This window comes from Neoarius graeffei, chromosome 14 (genome assembly GCF_027579695.1).
Source record: "Neoarius graeffei isolate fNeoGra1 chromosome 14, fNeoGra1.pri, whole genome shotgun sequence".
Taxonomy (NCBI): domain Eukaryota; kingdom Metazoa; phylum Chordata; class Actinopteri; order Siluriformes; family Ariidae; genus Neoarius; species Neoarius graeffei.
The window spans coordinates 24,780,239-24,799,355 of record NC_083582.1 but is presented as its reverse complement, the minus strand read 5'-3'; the positions used below and the strand labels follow the sequence as shown (position 1 = coordinate 24,799,355).

The window sequence follows — 19,117 nt, the reverse complement described above, 5'->3', positions numbered from 1 at the left end:
CTTCAACATTCCGGCGACTTTCATGACAAAAAGGTCTGCCTCAATAAAAGCTCTTGCTTATAAACAATGAGTAGACTTAAACACTTCTCAGTGCCTCAGTTGTAATGCTTGGACCTTTGTTGTACCATCAGTGAAGTAGGGAATTTATTCAAGCTTGTTTAAGGGTGGAAAAAAATTAATCTTTGAGTTTCTAGCGCCAGTCTTTACTACTAGCAATGCCAGTGTGTTCGGACAAAAAATGACTAAACTCAGCATGACCTTTTAAAAATGACTGAACTCAGCATGACCTTTTAACATGCCATTTTTCATTTTACACCACCAATTTACTTTAATTAATATTAATGAAAATAAGTGCTCCAACCCCTAGTAATTGTGTTTGTTGTTTTGTGAACAGAATAGGATGATACGGAGTGAACGAGTAACCAATGGATCCACACTATACACAAATATACTGTTATAATAATGTGTACATTGTTATTATATAATGTTAATACACAATGTAATTAATACACACATGTTGGAATTTACTCTCCTACCCTACAAAACATATATTCTGACCTTTTAATTGCATTAATATTTTGTTTTGGGCCTGAGATATGGGCAGATCTCCATTTGGCGGCCATTTTGGACGCCATCTTGAATTTCTCAGAGAGCACAAGGGGGATTTCCGGGGACTTTTAGTATGTTATTCCTAAAGGTATTCTGAACATATTCTGAAATTTTCAGCTTGTTACTAATTTCTTCCGGATATAAATCCTTTTACTCCTGGGCTACTAGGGTTCCCATACTTTTGCAAGTTACTCTTTTCCTTTTTTTACTCTAAAATTGTACAAAACCAAAATAATACACCGATATTGCTTAAAATGTTGATGAGTGTGTTTCAGCTTTAACTTTATGCCATTTGGAGTTCAGTTCATCTTCAACTTGCTTAACTATTCACAGTAACAGTAATTTTGACCAGGAGTGCCCAAACTTTTGCATACCATTGTATATCCATGATGAACAAACCAGAGGACTGTGGCAAGGAAAACGTGCAGTGAAGGCATGAGGAAGAAATGTTTAAAGGAACCAGACTCAAAAGGCAACCCTCTTCTCTGGGTTGCCAGATAGTTGGATTATAAATAATGACTTTTTAAAATTGTATGCTATAAAATTATACAGTACTAAATGAGTTGAAAGTATAATGTGAATAAGAGCCTTGGGAGTCCTGGGATGAGACGTCTTTATGATTAAAGCAGCAGTTCTTAGGGTCAAATCTATATCCAGGAAATGAGCCCAAAGAAAGCGTCAGACATGGGGGGGAGGTAGGGTGGGGTGGGGTAGAATGTTCTGGAACCAACCACAACATACACAATCTCTTAGTTGTGTTCATATCTTGAACCTTCTCTTACATAGCAGTTGTGTTGTGCCAATCTTGAATATAGCTGGACCTTCATACAATATAAGGAAGTGGGCATGTGGTCATAGTTTACTAATCTCCATTTCAAGTGGTTTATGCTTATTCATCCCTATAACATAGGGGAATTGTTTCTTGACCATCTTTTCTTGATTTGACCTTGGTGAACTTGTTTTAATAAACAGTTCAGAATTGACCCAGGTGGGCAAAAATGTGAGCTTTGAGGAAAACTGGTCAAATTTTAGAAAGAAAACATGACATTTAAGGCAATTATACTGCATTTCAACAGATATTATTATGTAAAGTTTGCACTTGTTTCCTGACAGTGAATGTCCCCTCTCACCCAGCGTTGACTGGCGCTTAAAAACACTCCTGCATGCTTATCAGCAGCTGCCTTATTTTAGATAAGTAATGCTTATACTTTTCTGTGGAAGAGGTGTGGTTTGTTTCATAATTCTGTAGCATAACCACTGAAACCTCCCAGTCACGTTACACTGCAATATATGTTTGTTTTTGCGTATACAGTGGCATGCAAAAGTTTGGGCACCCTTACTGAAAATGTCTGTTACTGTGAATAGTTAAGTGAGCAGAAGATGAACTGTTCACCAAAAGGCATAAAGGTAAAGACGACACATTTCTTTTCAGCGTTTTCTGCAAGATTTGTGTATTATTTTTGTTTTGTACAATTGGAGAGTGAAAAAAGAAAAGGAGCACCATGCGAAAGTTTGGGCACCCCAATACATTTGAGTTCTCAGGTAACTTTTACCAAGGTTCCAGACCTTAATTAGCTTATTGAGCTGTGACTTGTTCAAATTATTCGTTAGGAAAGGTCAGATGATGCAGATTTCAAAGCTGTATAAATTTTCTAACTCCTCAAACTTGTCCCTAAAATCAACAGCCATGGGCTCCTCTAAGCAACTCCCTCGCATTCTGAATGATAAAATAATTGATGCTCACAAAGCAGGAGAAGGCTACAAGAATGTAGCAAAGTGTTTTCAGGTAGCCGTTTCCTCAGATTGTAATGTTATTAAGAAATGGCAGTTAACAGAAACAGTGGAGATCAAGATGAGGTCTGGAAGATGAAGAAAACTTTCTGAAAGAACTGTTCATTGGATTGCTAGAAAGGCAAATAAAAACCCCTGTTTGACTGCAAAAGACCTTCAGAAAGATTTAGCAGACCCTGGAGTGGTGGTGCACTGTTCTACTATGCAGCGACACCTGAACAAATATGACCTTCATGGAAGAGTCATCAGAAGAAAACCGTTCCTGCGTCCTAGCCACAAAATTCAGCATCTGAAGTTTGCAAATGAACATCTAAATAAGCCTGATGCATTTTGGAAACAAGTCCTGTGGACTGATGAAATCAAAATAGAACTTTTTGGCCACAATATGCAAAGGTATGTTTGGAGAAAAAAGTGTACCAAATCCAGGAAAAGAACACCTCTCCAGCTCTGAAGCACGGGTGTGGATCGATCATGCTTTGGGGTTGTGTTGCAGCCAGTGGCACAGGGCACATGTCATTGGCCGAGGGAAGCATGGATTCGGATAAATACCAACAAATTCTGGAAGCAAACATCACACCATCTATAAAAAAGTTGAAGTTAAAAAGAGGATGGTCCTACAATAAGACAATGATCCAAAACACACCTCAAACTCTATAATGGAATCCCTCAAGAGGCACAAGCTGAAGGTTTTGCCATGGCCCTCACAGTCCCCTGACCTAGATCTCAAAAGAGCAGTGCATGCAAGACAGCCCAAGAAACTTGTAGAACATGAAGCCTTTTGCAAGGATGAATGTGTGAAAATCCCCCAGTTAAGAACTGAAAGATTATTAGCTGGCTACAAAAAGTGTTTACAAGCTGTGATACTTGCCAAAGGGGGTTTTACTAGGTACTAACCATGCAGGGTGCCCAAACTTTTGCTTCGGGCCCTTTTCCTTTTTTGTCATTTTGAAAATGTAAAAGAAGAAAATTAAAAAATTGTTTTTGCTTAAAATATAAAGGGAATGAGTCATCTTTAACTTTATGCCTTTTGGAGATCATTTCATCTTCAACTTGCTTAACTGTTCACAGTAACAGCAATTTTGACTAGGGGTGCCCAAACTTTTGCATACCACTGTATACAGAGACTGCTCAAACTTTTTTTGGATGAAAAAAAACGTAAGCTACAGTGTAACAGCAAGAAATTCAAATACGCAAAAAAACTTATTTTTTTGTAAATTTCGTTAAGCATGTGTGTGTTGGATAAGTAATCATACCCTATTAAGAACTCTAGCAAGGATATTTTTATATCTTGAATTACAATGCTGATTAAAAATATTAAAAAGTTAATGATTTAAAGAAAGTGATTTAAAGAATAGTATAAGTAGTATCATCTTCTCAGGCACAGCCTCACAGCTCCAGGATCCCTGATTGGTTTGTGAGCTCAAGTTACTGTCTCCTTGATCTGCATTCTGTTCGAACGGGTTTCCTCCTGGTTCTCCAGTTTCCTCCCACCTTCAAAAAACATGCCGGTAGGTGGATTGTGGATGCTAAACTACCTCAAGGTGTGAATCTGTGTCTGGATGATGATTTATGATGGACTGGCGTGTTTTTTTGTCCTCATGCCAGGGTCCCTGAGATAGGCTCTGGATCCACTATGGAATAAAGTGTTTAATGAAGATGAATGAATGAACATGATCTCTTAAACTGAACGCATAATGTTTCCCCATCCATGTGACTTAATTGTGGTAATTTAATGGTAACAATGAATCCTCCTGGAAGGCTATGAGGGGCTAAACGAATGGAGAAAGTGCCCTAATGGATCAATACATCATCCAAAATCTGGAGGCACACTCAACTGTCTGAGGGCCAATGAAGAATTGAGGGAGTTTCTTGCAGAGAACAAAGATTCTGACTATATGGATTCCAAACTTTTTGAGTCAGATGATGTGCTGCCAGCTCCTGACCATTGGCCTATTGTGCTTTCATGCACTTCTCTCTGCTGCCTTGGCTGTAAATGTGGACTGAATCATTCTGATTACTTACTGAAAACATTATGACACAAAATATCAATAAATCCAAAAGGGAACAAACAAAGCCTTCATTTTTTTTCCAAACTGAAAATGTACATGAATAAAAGTATTGATAGTTTTGGTTTGAAGTTTACTCCCTCTCTAATTTGACATTCATTTGATGCTTTGTATAAAACTCGTTCAGCTAAATTGCATCTATGTATATTTATTTATTTGGCAGATATTTTTATTCAAATTGACTTACAGCTGAGACAAAACCCAAGCAAAGAGCTGAAGATGAAAGGTTTTGCTCAGCAGTGGCTCTCAAGCAGCCCTGAGATTTGAACTGGAAATTTCCAAGCTACCAGTCCGTTATGGAGATAAGTACTTTAGAATTTTGTTTTGTTTTCTTCCTTGCGGTACCATTTCATTTCGAGTAATGAACTGCTTTGTATATCTGTTATAGCAACATTACCACAGTTTTCAAAGTCTTTTAGTGACTTTGACCACTCTTAGCTTTCTTTCTATCGTCCAATATTTGCATTTTTGTGTTATAGCTTGATCTTCATCTCATTGTACACTAGATATGCTATCGTCTTTTTATTTTTTATAACCTTGCAGTTGTATTACCCCCCCCCCCCCCCCCCCCCCAATTTATAAAATTCCATATTTGGATGGATAAAGCAGTACATTCTGTGACAGTGTGTTATCGTATTTCCCTTATTATATCATACAGCTAGTGGTAATCTTTTGGCTGTAATTAGTGCCAGATGTGTCCTAAATAACGTCAGTGTTCTCCCGGAAAATCCAGTTATTGCAACCCAACACATCAAGGAGAAATAATGCAGCACACACTCTGCTTCAGTTATGTCTCAGAGAAATGTGTGGAAAGGATCTGTTTCCATTTTGCCATCCAACGTATCAGATTATATTCAATATCAGTTGTACTCAAAGTTGACAAATTAATTCAGCCACTTAAGTCCAATAGTTACATCATTACTCATAGTGATAGTTGGGTTACACAGTTAATTGTGAGATTATTAAAATTATCAGCATGGTTACCCTTGAGGTTGCCAGAGTTGTCTTGATTAAAAGTATCTGTGACAGGGTTTCAAAATAGCATCTAGAACACCACCTTTAAACACAAACACTTGCTTTTAAGCTTGAAATTAACAATTGGGGGATAGAAAATACCGACTGAAGGAGCAAGTCATGTTTGTTTACTTTGCTGTCTGTCACAATGAATACAATGTGATTTCTATCCTTATTATTCAGCAGCTTATAAAAAAAGCACTTGATCCAGCACATCCTATTATCTTGCATTTTATTATTATTATTATTATTATTATTATTATTATTATTATTATTATTAATACATTTTTTAAGTTACTCACAAATTAGTGGATCTACGAGATACTAAATAAAGGTCATGACATGAAAATCTGTGTAAGGAATGTACGCTATTTTGTCAGGCTTTTAATTCTCAATTTTGTTTTGTCCAATTAATAAAATAATAGCTATATTTTTGTAAAGAAAATGTGCTGCGGGTTTAAAGGATAAACTGACAGAGCATTTATTTGCTTCACTTACTGTTTTGCTGTACTTACTCTCTTTAATTCACTCAAAACTTTGGAATGGATTTATCCCATGACACATTTCAGTGTGGTTAAATTAAATTGTCAGACAGTTGCTCTGGACTTAATACCGTTTCTCACTTGAGCCAATATCACTCAGGAAAAATGGGCTTAAGTTCGATGCCAGAATCGCACATAACAGAGACACGCCTCTATTTTGGCAAAAACCATCGAACCTGTAACTCTTACGTAACTTCTAAATAGCACTTAAGTGTGTAATTACGTCTGTGGTCTAAATAGCTATGTTCACAATTCCTGTATTATGTCCTCACTATTACTGTATTTCCTATGAAATCATTGGAAACAAAGACATTATTTAAAAGGAAGTATTGATTTACCTATCAAGGTTATACCATTAGATTTTGTAAATGCAATCACATGACCCTCTACTCAGACTTAGTGACAAAAGCCACATAAACGATGGGCACCAAGTAAATATACTGTGGGCTTAAATGGTCAAAGAATTTAAGCCTGAAAAATTTCTGATACTGATATGGAAATATGTGAACCTCTTGCAGAAACTTTTCTGGTTGGGTAACAAGCTATAATTGTAATCAATTTGATTTGATTGGCAAATGAAAGGCTCAGGAATATGCTAGTGTAAGTAAGATAGTGAACCACAGACATGGTAAATATTTCCCTTAATATTTATACCAATTAATAGTACAGACATACATTAAAATCCATAATTAAATGAGCAAATACAATTAAAATACTTCACAAAGTGCAGAACAGCCTGTAGGTGACAACTCATTCTCGATGTTATCTATAACAAAAATTCTCTTTTTGAGTTCCTTCTAGCTGTTTTGCTTTTTTATTTAAGAATTTAATCTGGACATCCATTTCACAAATCTATTATTATTAATGGAACCGATGCCAGTGCAGGGGCTCCACAAAGACAAGGCTCTGGGTAACTGCCACCTTCATCTCCTCTATCAGGCATCTCTTCCTGCAGTGTCCTGTGGATGTGTCCACTTTTCTAACATTCTCAATTTTTCATCTATCTATCTATCTATCTATCTATCTATCTATCTATCTATCTATCTATCTATCTATCTATCTATCTATCTATCTATCTATCCTTTCTTCTATTTATTTATTAATTTATTTATTTATATTGCATGATTTCCATATCCATTTGTTCTCCTTTCACCAAGCTTTAATAACGCAGGAGTGAAAATGTATGGGTGAGTGAAGCCATGAGCCAGTGAACAATAATATTTCCATTTCATTATCTATGCCACTCATCCACTGCGGGTCGCGGGGAAGCTGGAGCCAATCCCAGCTGACATCAGGCAAGTGACAGGGCACACTCCAGACAGGTCACCAATCCATTGCAGGGCCAACCAAAAGAGACAAACAGCCATTCAAACTCAATTTAAAGTAGCCAGTTGACAAACTGCATGTCTTTGGGGGAGACTCCAGCACCTGGAAGAAACCCACACAGGCACAGGGAGGACATGCAAACTCCACATAGAAAGGCCCCAGTCAGCCACAAGATTCGAACCCAGAGCCTTCTTGCTGTGAGGCAACAGTACTAATCACTATACCACCCTCTCACCCTACAATAATATTTATACTCGCAAATACAAATTGATTTATTAGGAAATACCCTGATACTAATTAAGCATTATAGCAAGTTCACTGGTTCAGACAAAGAAATGGAGGTCAATTATGATGAGTGGTCTCAGCTTTTGGTGCGAATTAAACATTAAACTGACGGAATAAAAATAATGAATGAATATTACATTAATAGAAGGTCAGATTACCCCAATATATTAGTGTCGTCTATCTATCTATCTATCTATCTATCTATCTATCTATCTATCTATCTATCTATCTATCTATCTATCTATCTGTCTGTCTGTCTGTCTGTCTGTCTGTCTGTCTGTCTGTCTATTATCTGTAGCTGCTTATCCTGTCCTACAGGGTCGCAGGCAAGCTGGAGCCTATCCCAGCTGACTATGGGCGAGAGGCGGGGTACAGTCGCAAGGTTATCGCAGGGCTGACACAGAAACAAACAACCACTCACACCTACAGTAAATTTAGAACCACCAATTATTGGGGGAAACCGGAGCACCCGGAGGAAACCCACACAGACACGGGGAGAACATGAAAACTCCACACAGAAAGGCCCTCGCTCCTCGCTGGCCACAGGGCTTGAACCCAGACCTTATATATATATATATATATATATATATATATATATATATATATATGCTTATCCTGTTCTGACACAGAGACAAACAACCATTCACACCTACAGTCAATTTAAAGCCACCAATTAACCTAACCTGCATGTCTTCGGGGGAAACCCACACAGACACAGGGAGAACAGGCAAACTCTATACAAAAAGGTCCTCACCAGCTGCTGGGCTCGAACCCAGGACCTTCTTGTTGTGAGGCGACAGTGCTAACCACACACACAAAAAAATATATTGACTTTGTTTCATTTATTATGACTTAGTGCTGTTTATAGCATTTTTTTTTAAATGTTGAAACATTTCATTATTTCTTAAGCCATTTTTGGTCTACAGCATTTCTTTACATGTGCCTAAGACTTTTGTACAGTACTATAGGGTTAGTCAAAATTATGTTAACACTTAAATGGTAGCAACCATTTATTCACAAAACATACATCATATGTGCAAGATGATTTACAGGATGGTCTCAGCCTGTTCACCATCGTGTTCAACACACAAAAAACAGCGAGCAACAGTACCATTTAATCTGTCATCCATGCCGTACGTCTATCTGCAGGAGAAAAATAATTTTTGACTAACCCTGTATTTTATACACACACACACACACACACATATATATATATATATATATATATATATATATATATATATATATATATATATATATATATATATGAGTGATTCCACGCTTATGGGTACTGAAATGGGGACATGAACTTATTCACCTAAAACCATTTCTTTTTTTACCATCAGGTCACAAAACATGTAATCTTTAATGAATGATATGTTAAAAGATAACTTTAATTTTCTGAGATGTAACAAAAACATATTTATATGCCAAAGTCAAGCCTATGAGTTCCAAAATGATGTCTGTTATATTACTTCTGTTATGATTGTCCATCTCGCGTCTGTTACAAATTAATTACAATCTAGCTATATACCATGTTAATCTTATTGAAAGAATGTGTATGTTTATTCTACTACACATGTTTATTAATTATATTTCCTAAAACATCACCTTCCTATGTTTCAGAAAGTAATTCTACATTGTTAAAATTGAGAATATATATGTCCACAACACTTCTGTTACGTTCTGACTTTGGCATATAAATATGTTTTTATTACATCTCAGAAAATTAAAGTTATCTTTTAACATATCATTCATTAAAGATTACATGTTTTGTGACCTGATGGTAAAAAAAGAAATGGTTTTAGGTGAATTTTTAAAAATAAAGTTCATGTCCCCATTTCAGTACCCATAAGCGTGGAATCACTCATATAGATAGATAGATAGATAGATAGATAGATAGATAGATAGATGATGAGTCATGGAATCCACAGACACATGTCAGCCGAAACGAATCCGAGAAAATCGCAAAAGAAGCATTTTTTTTTAAATTTAATGCTTCTTTTGCGATTTTCTCGGATTCGTTTCAGCCGACATGTGTCCGTGGATTCCATGACTCGTCACACACACACACACACACACACACACACACACACACACATATATATATATATGTGTGTGTGTGTGTGTGTGTGTGTGTGTGTGTGGAGGGCCTGTGTGGAGTTTTGCATGTTTTCCCATTCTCTGGTTTGCTCCCACTATCAGAAAATATGCTAGTAGGTGATTTGCTCTGCAAAATGTTCCCTTGGTATGGATGAGTATGTAAATGGTGCCCTGCGATGGACTGGTTCTGTTGCGCCCAGTCTTGCCAGGATAGGCTCTGGATAAAGCGGTTACCAAAGATAAATTTAAAAAAAATTTCAGGAAACTAATATTTACAGTAGACAGTTAAAGTAAGAATATTGACACTTATATAGGTCTATATACAGTGGATATAAAAAGTATACACACCCCATTAAAATGATAGGTTTTTCTGATGTAAACAAAATGAGACCACGATAAATAATTGCAAAACTTTTCCCACCTTTAATGTGACCTATAACCTGTACAATTCAATTGAAAAACAAACAAATCTGTTAGGGGGAAAAACATAAAAAAATAAAAAACGTACAATAAGCTGGTTACATAAGTGTGCACACCCTTAAACTAATACTTTGTTGAAGCACCTTTTGATTTAATTACAACATTCAGTCTTTTTGGGTCGGAGTCTATCAGACTTGGCAATATTTGCCCACTCTTCCTTGCAAAAGCGCTCCAAATCTGTCAGATTGAGAGGGCATCTCTTGTGCACAGCCCTCTTCAGGTCACCCCACAGATTTTCAATTGGATTTAGGTCTGGGCTCTGGCTGGGTCATTCCAAAACTTTTTTGGGGTCATTGTCATGCTGAAAGATGAAATTCCTCTCCATCTTCAGCTTTCTAGCAGACACCTGAAGGTTTTGGGCCAAAACTGACTGGCATTTAGAACTGTTCATAATTTCCTCCACCTTGACTAAAGCCCCTGTTCCAGCTGAAGAAAAAACACCCCAAAACATGATGCTGCCACCATCATGCTTTACCATGGGTGTGGTGTTCTTTTGGTGATGCACAGTGTTGTTTTTGCACCAAACATACCTTTTGGAATCGTGGCCAAAAAGTTCAACCATGGTTTCATCAGACCATAACACATTTTCCCACATGCTTTTGGGAGAGTTGATGTATTTTTTTTTTTTTTTGCAAAATTTAGCTAGGCCTGGATGTTTTTCTTTGACCCTGCCTCATATGGCAGGGTCCAGGCATATGGAGAATACGGGAGATTGTTGTCACATGTAGTAAACATGTGAGACCATGATAAATAATACTACCAGTACTTGCCAGAAATTCCTGCAGCTCCTTTAGTGTTGCTGTAGGCCTCTCGGCAGCCTCCCTGACCAGTTTTCATCTTGTCTTTTCATCAATTTTGGAGGCACGTCCAGTTCTCGGTAATGTCACTGTTGTCCCATATTTTCTCCACTTCTTGATGACAGTCTTCACTGTGCTCCATGGTATATCTAATGCCATGGAAATTTTGTGTACCCTTCTCCTGACTGATACCTTTCAACAATGAGATCCCTTTGACGCTTTGTAAGCTCTCTGCGAACCATGGCTTTTGGTGGAGGATGCAACTGAGTAAATGTCTGAACTTTATTTGGGGTTAATTAGAGTCATTTTAATTTACGGCAGGTGTGTACCCAAAAAGACTGAATGATGTAATTAAATCAAAAGGTGCTGCAACAAAGTATTAGTTTAAGGGTGCGCACACTTATGCAACCAGCTTATTGTATGTTTTTTTAGTTTTTATGTTTTTCCCATTAACAGATTTGTTTGTTTTTCAATTGAATTGTACAGGTTATAGGTCATGTTAAAGGTGGGAAAAGTTTTGAAATGATTTATCGTGGTCTCATTTTTTTTTTACATCAGAAAAACTTATCATTTAAACGGGGTGTGTACACTTTTTATATCCACTGTATGTGCATTTTCTTGTACCATGTTTTTAGTATCTCGGTCGTGTTTTATTACACAACCCCACCTACAGAGTTAATCTGTTGCTGCCTTTTACTCTGCCTTTCTCCCTTCAGTGTCAGATATTAAAATAGCAACATTATCATTGCTGGAATGATGTGACAATATCCATGCTACAGCTAATCCCCCAATGCTATTTTGGGGTCGGTGTGCTCTTGTGTAATTTTCTGTATTTCGGTAAAACTGAGGTTTGACGCATGATTTAAAAATCAATCAAGAAGAATTTCAGCAGCTCACGCCTCAAACTTCAGTCTTACCATAACACAGAAAATGAGGAAGGAAAACTGGAGAAAGTCAATGGGTTTCAGCTCTCAAGCTCACTTATATCCCTTTTGGCAAGAATCATACTGCTTCGTGTTTTCTGCCCAGAATCCGCCTTCACAGTCATGTGTATTTTCATTCTTTATGCGACATGAAAATCCATGCATGGATCCATGAATAAATCCCCTCAAACCCCAGCACCTCATGCAACACTTGATCTTCTTTGGGAAATGCTGGACTCCAGGCTCATCTGCACATACACTTAGATAAGAGGAACAATGATAAGTGGTCCTCTTAGACAACACGGAGGACGATTGCTAGCGTGCAGTAGAAAAAAACTAAGTGAGGCACAAAGCAGTGCTGGACTATAGTGAACACCGTAGGGGTTTAAAAGTCACACCTGTCTAGAAACTGAAATAAACACAGAATGCGTAAGTGCTCTTTGATGATTTGACAGCGCAGGAGGATTGTGCACATTTCCATCATATACCGGTATTTATGATAAAGTATCGTACTGACAGAAAAACTAAATTTAGGTCAAAACCTTTTTTTTTAAACTTTAACTCTTATAATTCAGCTGTTTTGACTCCTAAGAAGAGCTTTTTTCAGACTATAACATATATCTGAATATAGGATACGTATGAAATATAAATGTGGGTGGCACGGTGGCGTAGTGATTAGCACTGTTGCCTCAGAGCAAGAATGTCCTGGGTTTGAGCCCAGCGGCCGATGAGGGCCTTTCTGTGTCGAGTTTGTATGTTGTCTGCCCGGGTTTCTTCCGGGTACTCCAGTTTCCCCCAAAGACACACAGGTTAGGCTAATTGGTGGCTCTGAATTGACTGAGTGTGAATGGTTGTTTGTGTCTATGTGTCAGCCCTGCGATGACCTGGCAACTTGTCCAGGGTGTACCTCGCCTCTTGCCCATTGTTAGCTGGGATAGGCTCCAGCTTTCCTGCGACCCTGTACAGGATAAGCAGCTACAGATAATGGATGAAATAGAAATAGTAGAAATCTGTAAATTAGAAGAAGATATCTGCAATATACAATTGTATGTGCAACTTAGAAAGGCAGTATATGATTTTAAATAATACTGTAGTGACTTAACGGTCAGAGGTCTAATAGTGCAAGAGAAGAGCTGCATTTCAACTGACAGTGATAGTCACTGGCCACTTTATTAGAAACACCCATCCATCTGCTGTTTTATGCAGTTCTCTAATCAGCCAATCCGTTGGCAGCAGCACAATGCATAAAATCATGTTTCTACAAATCAAGAGCTTCAGTTAATATTCACTTCAAACATCAGAATGGGAAAAATTGTGATCTCTGTAACTGTGGCACAGGTGTTGGTGCCAGATGGACTGCTTTCAATATTTCAGACACTGCTGAGATAAACCCGGGGTTTTCACACAACAGTCTCTAGAGTTTACACAGACAGAATGGTGCGAAAAACAAACATAGAGTGAGTGACAGTTCTGTGGGTGGAAACAAAGGCCTTGTTGATAAGGGAGATCAGAGGAAAATGGCCAGATTGGTTCGAGCTGCCAGGAAGGATATAGCAACTCATATAATCACTCTTTACAACCGTGGTGAGCAGAAAAGCATATCAGCATGCAACAGCAGAAGACCACATTGGGTTTCACTTCTGCAGCCAAGAACAGGAATCTTAGAATCAAGAACAAGTTCCTATTAAAGTGGCCGGTGTTTGTATAGTGGCACTGTATGTTAACGCTGCAGGTCGGATATTGTAAGTCATATACTCACCTCACGGAGATGACTTGCTGATAATGTTTCTAAACTTGTGAATGAGGTGAATGCCCGCTCTCTGTATAATCTGGGTGGTTACCTGGAGACATTGTAAGCATATCAAAACAGCCCCAGGTTTCTTCGCACACCCGCACACTTTAACGTTCACTCGAGTTCCGATCTGTCAGCACAATGCAGCATTACTGGTTTGGCAAAGTTCTGCTTATAACGGACTTCCTGAGTTTTAGTTCAACTCAGTTCAGAATTGCAAATGAGTGAAAGTGCCCCATATCATGAAACACTTCTGCATCAGGTAGCAGATTATGCATGGTTTAGCTTTGCATATGTGGTTAAAATGTTTGCTGGTTATAAATATGTTTTGTGCAAATTTGAATAATTTGCGAATTTTGCAAATTGCAAATTTGAGTGAAATATGAAAACACTCACAATTTCACTGGACACTCATGTTGGCTATTGTCTTTCCAGCTGTTCTTCTTTAATCGAGAGGAATATGTTTCTGTACCCAGTATTATAGGAACCCCAGCACTGCCTGCTGACATCGGCTCTTCTCCCACTTTTCTTTCATATATAGTAGGATCAAAAAGTTCAGTCTACTACCAAGAACTGTTTTTATCTCTTCAGTTATGAATAACACAGTCCTGTGGTACTGAGTTTGTATTTTGTGTTCATTTGTGATTAAATGAAAGCAATTCCTCATGGTGGAATTGGATTTATTCTCACTTTTTCCATCTGATGTAAATATGCCTTCCTGGGTAACACCTTTTGCTAGGAATCATACTTACAATTGTGGTCAGAAGTTTACATACAGTGACATGAATGTCATCTTGGATATGAATGTCATGACAATATTTGGGCTTTCAGTAATTTCTTTGAACTGTTCTTTTTCTGTGGCAGAATGATTGTACAGCATACATCTTTAATTTAAAAAAAAAACACCAGAATTTGGTGCATTAGTTTTAATTTTCTTTGGGTTTTCTGAAATCATCACAGGATCAAAATTATATATAGAGGGTAAACATTTACATACGCTCACTTAGATTATTAATTCAGAGGTGCTGAAACTTCCAAAATGTCTCTTATCTTGCCAAGGCCGAGGTCTCTTAACTTCCTGTTTGTGATCATGATTGACTACAGCTGGTAGCTTCTCTGTGCCTTCATAAAAAGGGTTTGTTTATAGCACTCAGTGAATTGACCAAGACACAGTAAAATGGGAAAGTCCAAGGAGCTCAGTGCAGATCTGAGAAAGAAAAAAACCTCCTGGAGGATAGCTGTATGGTCAGATGAGACAACAATTGAGTTGTTTGGTCACAATGACCACCATGTACAGAGGGACACTGAACCAGCTGGTGGTGGTGGTAGGATCATCATGCTCTGGGGCTGTTTTACTGCCAGTGGAACTGGTTCATTGCACAAAGTGGATGGGATAATGAAGAAGGAGGACTACCTCAGAATTCTTCAGCATAAACCATCAGAAACTTGAACACAACTTGGGACTTGGGAGTTACAACAGGACAGTGAACCCAAACATGCATCAGAGCTGATTGTGGAGGATAAAGCAGCTAACATTAAGCTTAAAACAAGTCCTGGCTTCAACCCTATTGAAAATAGGACTGTGCTAATAAGTCGAGTCCATGGCAAAAAAAAAAAAATTAATTGAACTCTACCAATTCTACCATGAAGAGTCATGAAATATCCAACCAGAATTCTGCCAGAAGCTTGTTCATGGTAAACAAAATGTTTGGTCAAGGTGAATCTTGTGAAGAGACATTTTACCCAAATATTAGGTGTGCTGTATGTATATTTTTACCCTGTGTTGATTTCAGAAAACCCAAAGAAAATTAAAACTTGTGCACCAAATTCTAGTGGTTTAAAAAAAAAATACATGCTGTACATTCTGTTACAGAAAAAGAACAGTTCAAAGAAATGACCGAAAGCCCAAATAGTGCCATACACTGCAAAAAAAAAAATTGTAAACTGAATTTGAGGAGAAAGTTACTTAATACTAGTGAAATTATCTTGCTGCATGGACAGATGATTTTACTTGACAAGACATTTTGGAATAAGTTGGTTGCAATCTAGAACTAGGTTTAATAATCTCAGAATTGGTGTCTTGTATTCTTCTAATAGGAAATGCTAGATTGTTTCAACTATTTTCAAGATATTTTTACTTGCTAAGACAATTTTTTGCAGTGTGATATTCATATCCAAGATGATATTCATGTCACTGTATGTAAACTTCTGACCACAATTGTACATAAAAAGTTGCAAATTCAGGCTTGTCGAGTAAGAGTTGTGGTTCTTTGTGACAGTTTTTGCCTTAGAATACATAGATTTGAGCTAAGTTTGGCTCTCTCATTTTAAGGCAAGTGTTTCCTGTAATAGATTTTATGGAAAATTCTGTCCTTGTGAATCCTGTCAAACATTCCCACTGTGGCAGAGTAGCTCACAGCAAATGGGAGCGAGAGACTGTGTGTGTGCGGAGGGGTGTTGTTTCAGCTTTTATTTCAGCTTTACTTCTCACATTTTACATCTGCTCTCACATTCATTATTATTATCACATTCTTACCTCTTTTGTAACATGTTTACGCCTTAGCTTTCATTATATAAGATAGAAAAAAGATATGGTTTGCCAGTGCACGAGAGGAAATGCTTGCAGAGGAACTGAACTGTCAAGAAAGAAAGAATGAGAAAAACTACAAGTTGATCTTTTGAGAAGTGTCTTTTCAAACTTCCATTCAGCCTGTCACCCACTATAGATTCAACATATTTTTCTGTCACTTCTTTTACTAACAATGCGCATGCACACACACACACACACACACACACACACACACACACACACACACACACACACACACACACACACACACATTTTATCTATTCAGTTCTATTCTGTCCTTGTGATGACCTTTCATTAACAATTATAAATGCAACTAATTAGTGCTATTCCTACTGTACCTACTGTATATCGAACCCTGACATTAACTTCAGTGACCAACAGGAAACCTTTTGACTATTACTTTGAAAAATAAAAGCTGCATTTGTTTTTGTTGCTCTTTTGAGAAGTGTAAAAAACATCAGAATGGGAAAAATTGTGATCTCAAAGTGTGACTTTCACTGTGGCATGCGTGTTGGTGCCAGATGGCCTGGTTTGAGTATTTCAGAAACTGCTGAGCTCCTGAGGTTTTCCACACAAAACAGTCTTGAGATTTTACACAGAATGGTGCAAAAAAACAAAAACATTGGCTGAGCGACAGTTCCGTAGGTGGAAACAAATGCCTTGTTAATAAGAGAGGTCAGAGGAAAATGGACAGATTGGTTTGAGCTGCCAAGAAGGATAATTATATAATCACTCTTTACAACCGTGGTAAACAGAAAAGCATATCAGCATGCAACAGCAGAAGACCACATTGGGTTCCACTTCTGCAGCCAAGAACAGGAATCTTAGAATCAAGAATGAATTCCTATTAAAGTGGCCGGAGAGTGTATTCTTCACGTATTAAGGGTTTAAAAGAAGATGTAAAAGTCACAAGACACCTTACCAGTAGTTGCACTCTCGTGACAGCTATGCGAACTTCTTTCTCTCCTGTTAATCATGATTTGTGCGGGATTAATATGCCAAGACACACATTAACCACACTGACAGGAACAATTATATACAGACTCTGTCTTTAACAACTCGCTTTTCTGAGGGCCTACATGGTGCCACGTACATACATGTAAAATCCATGATCCTTAGTTTTTTTAAAAAAATGCATTTTCAAGTTCTGACATGCATTTGATTCATACAATACACTGGAAAAGTGCCCTGAAACCCTTTAGGCCTTTCATGTTATTGTAACATAAAATGATTTATGTGTCATTTTGTAAACACACCCTTGCTTGTCCTGAGGCTGTCCTGCATTTCCCATTTTTTTGGTTAAGGTACTGTACTTCATCTGCTTTCTCTCCCTCAGGTTTTGCACCATTTTAAAATACTGTCAAATTATTATAGACAAAAGTTTATAATAGTTTCCATGAAGGAAGTATTGATAAATGATTATAGCTGTGCTAAGAATTCTCAGTATTTGACTAATTGTCACTATTCAGTGTAATTTCTTGTGGCATACTGCACTACTGCAGTAATTTTAGGGGTAATACAGACCATCCAGCCATCCATTATCTGTAGCCGCTTATCCTGTACAGGCAAGCTGGAGCCTATCCCAGCTGACTATGGGCGAGAGGCGGGGTACACCCTGGACAAGTCGCCAGGCCGTCGCAGGGCTGACACAAAGAGACGAACAACCATTCACACTCACGGTCAATTTAGAGTCACCAATTAGCCTAACCTGCATGTCTTTGGACTGTGGGGGAAACCGGAGCACCCGGAGGAAACCCACGCAGACACGGGGAGAGAGAACATGCAAACTCCACACAGAAAGGCCCTTGTCGCCCAATGGGCTCGAACCCAGGACCTTCTTGCTGTGAGGCGACAGTGCTAACCACTACACCACCATGCCACTGCAGCAATACAGACATATAAAAAACAAACCAGACCTACAAACATGGTGGCCTCTGTCACACATATTCCTACCTGCCTCATTACCGATCACTCCACCGTATATAAGGACGCTTGTTCTACTCACTCAGTGTGAAGCAGATGCTATTTGCTTTCATACCAGTCATTATCAAGCCTTGTATTTTTTTCATAGTCTTTCTGGTTTTCTAATTTTTGCTTTTTGCCCAGCCTGGTTTATGCTGCATGTACATCACCTGAACATTGCCTGTTCTCTGACGTTTTGGATCTGTCTGCAAGCTTGATAAATATAGTAGTTGTTTACCTGCGTTTGCATCGGTATCTGCCATGTAAATTGTACAGAGGATGTACAGAGGACACGATGTACACGATGTACAGAGGAACACTGTACCAGCTGGTGGTGGTGGTAGGATCATCATGCTCTGGGGCTGTTTTACTGTCAGTGGAACTGGTTCATTGCACAGAGTGGATGGAATAATGAAGAAGGAGGACTACCTCAGGATTCTTCAGCATAACCTCAAACCATTGGAAACTTGAATGTGATTGGGAGTCACAACATGACAATGAACCCAAACACGCATCAGAGCTGGTTGTAGAGGATAAAGCAGGCTTAAAACAAGTCCTGATTTAAACCCTATTGAAAATATATGAACCGTGCTTATAAGTTGAGTCCATGCCAAGAAAAAAAAAAGAACTCTACCAATACACCCATGAAGAGTTGTTAAATATCCAACCAGAATTCTGCTAGAAGCTTGTTCATGGTAAACAAAAAATGTTTGGTCAAGGTGATTCTTGCAAAAAGCCATTTTATCCAAATATTAGGTGTGCTGAATGTAAATTTTTGACCCTGTATGTATACTTTTGACCCTGTGTTGATTTCAGAAAACCCAAAGAAAATTGTGC

At 38.1% G+C, this 19,117-nt stretch overlaps 1 protein-coding gene across 3 annotated transcripts in view; it reads left to right on the top strand.

Annotated features, from left to right (window-relative positions):
- The window catches only part of wnk4a (WNK lysine deficient protein kinase 4a), a 123,555-nt gene that overhangs the window by 23,202 nt on the left and 81,236 nt on the right, over positions 1-19,117 (top strand). The window contains exons 1-2 of one of the 3 annotated variants that reach the window (XM_060939456.1): positions 3,493-3,555; positions 3,779-3,908. The exons of the other annotated variants lie outside the window; for them this stretch is intronic. Of the exons in view, the coding sequence (XP_060795439.1) occupies positions 3,903-3,908 (6 nt within the window). The 5' untranslated portion in view covers positions 3,493-3,555; positions 3,779-3,902. Of the gene's footprint in view, positions 1-3,492; positions 3,556-3,778; positions 3,909-19,117 lie in introns of those variants that run through there. 3 annotated transcript variants of the gene reach the window in all.